The sequence below is a fragment of the Bubalus kerabau genome, chromosome 8 (genome assembly GCF_029407905.1).
Source record: "Bubalus kerabau isolate K-KA32 ecotype Philippines breed swamp buffalo chromosome 8, PCC_UOA_SB_1v2, whole genome shotgun sequence".
NCBI lineage: Eukaryota > Metazoa > Chordata > Mammalia > Artiodactyla > Bovidae > Bubalus > Bubalus kerabau.
In genome coordinates, this window is record NC_073631.1 from 68,567,700 (window position 1) to 68,573,699 (window position 6,000).

Genomic DNA, 6,000 nt, shown 5'->3' on the forward strand with positions numbered 1-6,000 from the left:
GGTGCAGGGGAAGTGCAGAGAAGGGCTGTAGCAGGAGAGCTGGTCTCTCTCCATTCACCCCAGGCACAGATGTCAATACCAGAATGCACAACTGCTGACTCTTGCTTACTGTCAGACTGGACTCTTGGCTCCCAGACAGGTTTGCCTGGACCCTGAGCACTGCTCTCTGGCCTGAGTTGACATGAGCACCCTGAAGGATGGTCTTCTCTGACCAAACCAATGGTTCTAAAACTTGGATACACTCTAGAATCATTGAGAGGCTTTTAACACACACTCTCAACAAGCCACAATGGTTCTAAAACTTGGATACGCTCTAGAATCATTGAGAGGCTTTTAACACACACTCTCAACAAGCCACCGTGCCCAAATGCTCCCCTCATTGCTTTGGGGAGGGCCTGACCATCAGCATCTTTAAATGCTCCCAGAAGCTCTACAAGGCACGATGGGATGAATGGCTACCCATGGTTCATAAATGTGTTAAACCTGAAGCCAAGGATGCCCCGAGGACCCAGCCTGAGTCTTGAGTCAAGCCCAAGCCCTGACAGCTGACAGGATGGCAGATATCTCCCAGGACATCTGCACTGGAGTGCCCAGAGGCTCCCTGCTCTGAAGGACCCTCAAGGTGGGGCTCCTCCAACCTCAGCCAGCAGGAAGGAGCCCTGAAGTGAGCTGAGCTGGACACTCACACCTCCCCTCTACCTGCCCTTTCCTTCCACAAGGCTGAAGCTGGGGCCTGGGAGACCTAGCCAAGCAGGTCACTAGAGGATGAGGCCTCCAGCCAGCCCGGCCCTTGGAAACACAAACACCCTCTGGCCTTTAGTAGCCAAGAAAATTGCAGGCCTTCGGTGGCCGGGGGCGGGGGCGGGGCTGTCTCTTCCCTCCTTTCTGAACCGAAATGCAGTCTAGTGATCAGAGAGCAGGAACTCTGGAAGGATCAAAGGCATGTTCTGGCTCCACCCTTCCAGGCTGTGTAACTTACTAGGTAACAGGTAGTGACCTACTTACTCTCTTGTGAGTCTGTACAACCTCATCCAGAATATGGGAGGAAAATGCTACCCAGCTCATAGGTTGGTGAGGTTTAAATGAGCTATGCTATGCAATTGTGAATGTGTAATAATTTAGAACCTGGCCCCTGGTATCTGAGTGCCAGCTGTCACAATTCCCTCCGACCATACTCACTGCCCCCTTCCTACTTTTACTGGGGTCAGTCCCCACCTGGAACTTCCCTGGCTTCCCCATCTTCCCCAAATCTGGTCCCTAATCCCTCTCTGCTCTTCCAGAAAGCCTTCCCAGATGGTCTGAACTTCACTGACCTATTCTCTAGAGATGTCTGTACACTCCCCAGGAAAACTCTACAGGTAGGGCTATCAGTGTGTGAACCTCTCTCTCGGCAGGCCCCCATCCTTCCCCTGACCTTGCCTGCACTCCACCAGGCAGGATCCAAGATGCCAACTTGTCATGGGAGTTGAATGAGTGAGAGGGCGAGGGGATGAGTGAGTGAGTGAATGAATGAGCCAGTGGGTGGGTCAGTGGAATTCTTCCATAGGCTTGAGATCCCTTGCTCAAGTTCAGGTTTGAGGGTAACCTGACTCACAGGGTCCCCGAGGTAGGGTTAGACGAGAGAGGTCCAGGTGGTATCCTGGGAAAAGCTGGAGAGATAGTAGCTTGGGGGAGGAAGCCCCCAGTGGCATCCCCTCCTACCTCCAGCTCCAGGGGCAGTGGACACACAACACACAGATACCTGCTCCCTGGCCCTCAGCCATACCTCCCTCTAGCTCGCCCCCACCGACTTCAATCCAGGGTTCCAGATATAGGGACCTACTCACTCCCCTTCCCCATCCGCCTCTTGCTGCTGTGGTTGCCTCAGCCTAGAACATTCTCCCCAATCATCCATCCCTCAGCTCTCACCTGCCGTCAAGAGCTGCCCCTCCCCAGGGCCTAACTCAAGGATTCTCAGCCTAGCTTCTCGTCAGAATTGCCTGGGGGGCCTTTAAAAGTCATGGCGACTATGACAGACTGAGGTTCTGGTTGAATTGGTTTGGATTGGGTCTTGGCTACGTTTTCCTAAAAGCTGCCATGTCTGAGGCACACGCAGCCAGCTGTGAGGACCAAGGATCTGGCTTAAATGCCACCTTCTCCGTGAATCCTTCCCCACAGAGAATTCCTTTCATCCGTCCTCTCCTGAGAGCACCTGGAGGGGAGAGCCCCTCCCAGCGGTTCTGACCTGCCCCTCTTGGGTGGTACCCATCATTACACCTGCCTCGCCCACATTCACACTTCTGCCAGGATACCCATGCAGGCAGGGCCTCTTGTCCTCCTCCTGCCCAGGGCTCCATGGGTGCGATTAACTTGCATACCTGTGGGCCCAGTCCCCACTCCACTTCCCATCTCTACCTGTCCCTACCTGATGCTTCCTGCCGCTCAGTCCCAAGTATATCTGAGACCTGTGATTCAGGAACAATGACCTTGTGCTGGGAGGCAGGGTGTTTGGGTTCCAGGCCCACCTGAGTCTGACACTCCCTCTTCCCATGGTTCCAAAGAATCACTGCCCTCTGGGTCCCACGTTCCCATCCTCTAGACAAGAGGCCTGGATTGGCTATTCGTTGAGTCTCTTGCAACTGTGTGCCCATCTGAGCCCCCCGCCTTGGTTTCCCTGGCTGGTGGGGCCTCAGATCCACTTTTGGCCTCAGGTAGGGCTGAACAAGAACATGGCTGGAGGGAAAGGCCAGCATGGTTGGGAGGGACTCCATTACTAGTTAATGTTCGCTGAGCTGACTGGCTAGGGAGTTCAGCCCAGAGGGACCATTACAATTAACTGATCTGCAGGCTAACCAAGTATTTAAATAAATGGTTCTCAGAAGAGCTCCCTGAGAATGGAGAGGACCAAAGAGAAAGGTAGATCCCTCTAGAGGGGGCAGAGAGTCCCACCTTCCAGCGACTGAGGCATGGGAAAGTCTAAGGAGTTCTCCAGAGATGCCCCCTACCCTCAAGTCCCCAGCTTCCCATGCAGACCCTCCTCCTGGCTCTGCCGGGGTCAGGGTGCCCTTGTTCTATGGGCCTCGGTGTCCCATAGGAGGAAAGGGTACACAGGACCACTGGTTGGCAGCCAGGGGCCAGGCCCCTCCCTTGGGACATCTGGTAATGTGAGGTTTGGGGGCTGTCACTGAGATTAGGGGTGGCACAGGCATCTAGCGGGAGAGCGAGGGCCACTAAATGTCCTGCCATGTGTGGCAGCATCCAGCCTAAGGGAGCAGCCTCCTGCCCCCCACGCTCATAGCAGCCCAGGAGAACAGCAGCACAGACACACAGGGCTGGGTTTCCTGCTGCAACCTGTTCTCAACCCTCTGATGGGGTGAGCAGAGGAGACGGGCATGATCCCATACCTCATGCTCTGAGCTGACCAGGTGCTCTCTAACTTGGCCACCAGCAACAGCTGTGTCCCTTCTGCCACAAGACCCAGGCTGCCTGCTAATGAGCTCTCTGACAGCCGCTGGCTGCCCAACCCAGATACCAGCTCATTCTCGGCCCCCATGGGAGTGAAGGTGGCCACGTGCAGTCACCTGGAATAGCCCCTTTCAGAGGGAGGCATCTAGGCAGGCTATCCCCAAGGAGGGCAACCCCAGCATCACTGCCCAGAGCAGATCCAGGGCTCCATCGTCCCAAAGGGCTTTCTGCAGGACCCAAGGACCTGTACCTTCCACCACTTTCTGTAGGTGGCCAGAGGTGGCGACATCAGTTCTAAGGCTGACCTTAGATGTTCCGGAGGTGGTGCCCCCCCCCACCATCCTCACCTGGGGAGGAGTCATTCAAGCCCATCAGGTCATTCACCCTCTGGATCTTCTCCAGGCACATGGCTTGCTCCTTCTTGAAGATGCAGTCAGAATGCATGGCGGTGGCCTGCAGGGGACACAGGGGATAAATGGGGAGGAGGAGCAGGGAGGTTCACTGCCAAGCCCAGCTACTTAAGCCTCAGGGGCAGTGGGGGTGGGGAGCAAAAGAAGCAGGAAGAGGACAGTGACCGAGAGATTTCAGAAGCAGCAGTGCCTCTGCTTTGTCACAAATGCCATGAGGACTCTTCCACTTTACCAGCTCAATGTGGGACCCAATGTGGGACTCAATATGGCAGATCCCACCTCGCTCCCTGGCTCTCAGTTTCCACGTTTTATCATAACATTAGCAAATACATAGATAGCACCATACTAAAGTGCATGCATTACTCTGTCCTATCCATGCATACATATATACCAAGAGTACTACAAACTAGGCACTATTTTTACCATTTCCCATTCAACAGATGTGAGACCTAAGCACAGAGATGTTAAGAAACTTGCTCAGAGTCACACAGCTTAGTAGACTGAACAGCCAGAATTCAAATTCATGCAGTCCAGCTTCAGAGACCCAGAGGCTATGACTGCATTTTAGGGGAGCAAGCAGCAGGTGAGAGAGAGGAGAGAGTTGATTGAGAGAGTTCATCCTTTCTCTCCTCTGGGGGCCCAGGAGCTGCAGACGAAGGACAGTGATAGCACCGCATGGAGCTTACTAACCATGCTCATTTACTCCTGCCCCATTTTACAAAAGAGGAAAACTGAGGCTCAAAGAAGTTAAAAACAACTCCTGCTCAAGGTCACACCGCCTGCTGGTTAGTGGCAGATACTAGATTTAAGTGTAGGATCAAATAACTTCAAAGCCCATGAATGCTGTCATGACAGCTGCATACTTATGCTGTCACTTCTGCTTAAAACTCCAGGGCAGGGATGGTTTCACGAGGGGATGTTGGTAAGTGTGGAGGCAGGTGCCAGGCATCACAGGCTGCCAAGAGCAGGGTTCAGGGATCCAGTCTAGCGCTGACTGTTCACAGCTGTGTAGGGAAAGAGCTGAGCATGTCTGTAGTCACACAGTAAGGCAAGCCAGAGGCAGGACTGGCATCCAGGGCTCTGAAGAGAGCTGCATCTATGCCGGTCAGAATTCCCAGATAGAGGAGCAGGGGGGCAATGCCTTGGAGCCCCCCACCCTATCCCTCTTGGTCAAGGGGAGGCTTCTGAGCTCTAGCCTGCCAGAGATTACCAGGCTGGGAACCAGGATCAAAATTGCCTTAGGCAGCCCTAATGAGGGCCCCTGAATACAGCTGAGCAGGTTGTATACTGCACAACTCTAAAGGCTGCCACATATGTGTATGTGTTAGTCACTCAGTCATGTCCGACTCTTTGTGACCCCATGGACTATTAGCCTGCTAGGCTTCTCTGTCCATGGAATTCTCCAGGCAAGAATATTGGAGTGGGTAGCCATTCTCTTCTCCAGAGAATCTTCCTGAACCTGGGTCTTCTGCATTGCAGGCAGATTCTTTACCGTCTGAGTCACCAGGGAAGCCCACATATATTACTATCATAATCAATTTGTAAATTATGTAACAATTTCTTGTCAAACCGGTACAAGATCTTCAGGAAGAAGCACCCTTTTCAATGCACACAATGGTGCGGGATGGTCCAGTGGGGGTACAGGCAGAGATACCAGCCATGTGAATTGAGCTTGGCTGAGACCACACAAAAGACACAGGTTATCTGGTGTGGGAGCTCGAGTGAGGCTGGGGCTCTGGCTGGTCATGGCGGGGGCGGCGGAGGGGCGGGCACGAGGTCAGCTCGGGTCCTGGGTCCTTACCACAGGCAGCAGGAGGAGAGCAGCCAGGGAGGCCTGCGCGATGCTGGCCATGACGTTTCTCAGCCTGCAAGGCGGCTCAGGCCAGTGCCGCCCGCCTCTCATTCACAGCCGCCACTGCTCAACCCCAGGTGTCTACAGGCTAGAAAGAAAGGAAAAGCATGTCTCCCGCAGGTTCAGTGGCACAGGAGGGGCAGGGACACTCCCTCTCCCCTATGCACAGCAAAGCCTCCAAGGGCACCCCCATCCATGCCTTTGTATGTGCGGTTCTTTATTCTTCTAACACACAAGCATCTGCCAAGCACCTGCTCAGTACCAGGCGCTGAGGCCACAGCAGGGAACCCGCTG

At 54.2% G+C, this 6,000-nt stretch overlaps 1 protein-coding gene across 4 annotated transcripts in view; it reads right to left on the reverse strand.

Annotated features, from left to right (window-relative positions):
* The window catches only part of ADCYAP1R1 (ADCYAP receptor type I), a 45,515-nt gene extending 39,749 nt beyond the window's left edge, over positions 1–5,766 (reverse strand). For all 4 annotated transcript variants that reach the window (XM_055589477.1, XM_055589476.1, XM_055589475.1 and 1 more), the window contains exons 1-2: positions 5,656–5,766; positions 3,792–3,897 (exon numbers count right to left, since the gene is read on the reverse strand). In XM_055589477.1, coding sequence (XP_055445452.1) covers positions 3,792–3,897; positions 5,656–5,757 — 208 coding nt within the window. In that variant the 5' untranslated portion in view covers positions 5,758–5,766. The remainder of the gene's footprint in view (positions 1–3,791; positions 3,898–5,655) is intronic.
* Positions 5,767–6,000: the final 234 nt, after the last annotated feature.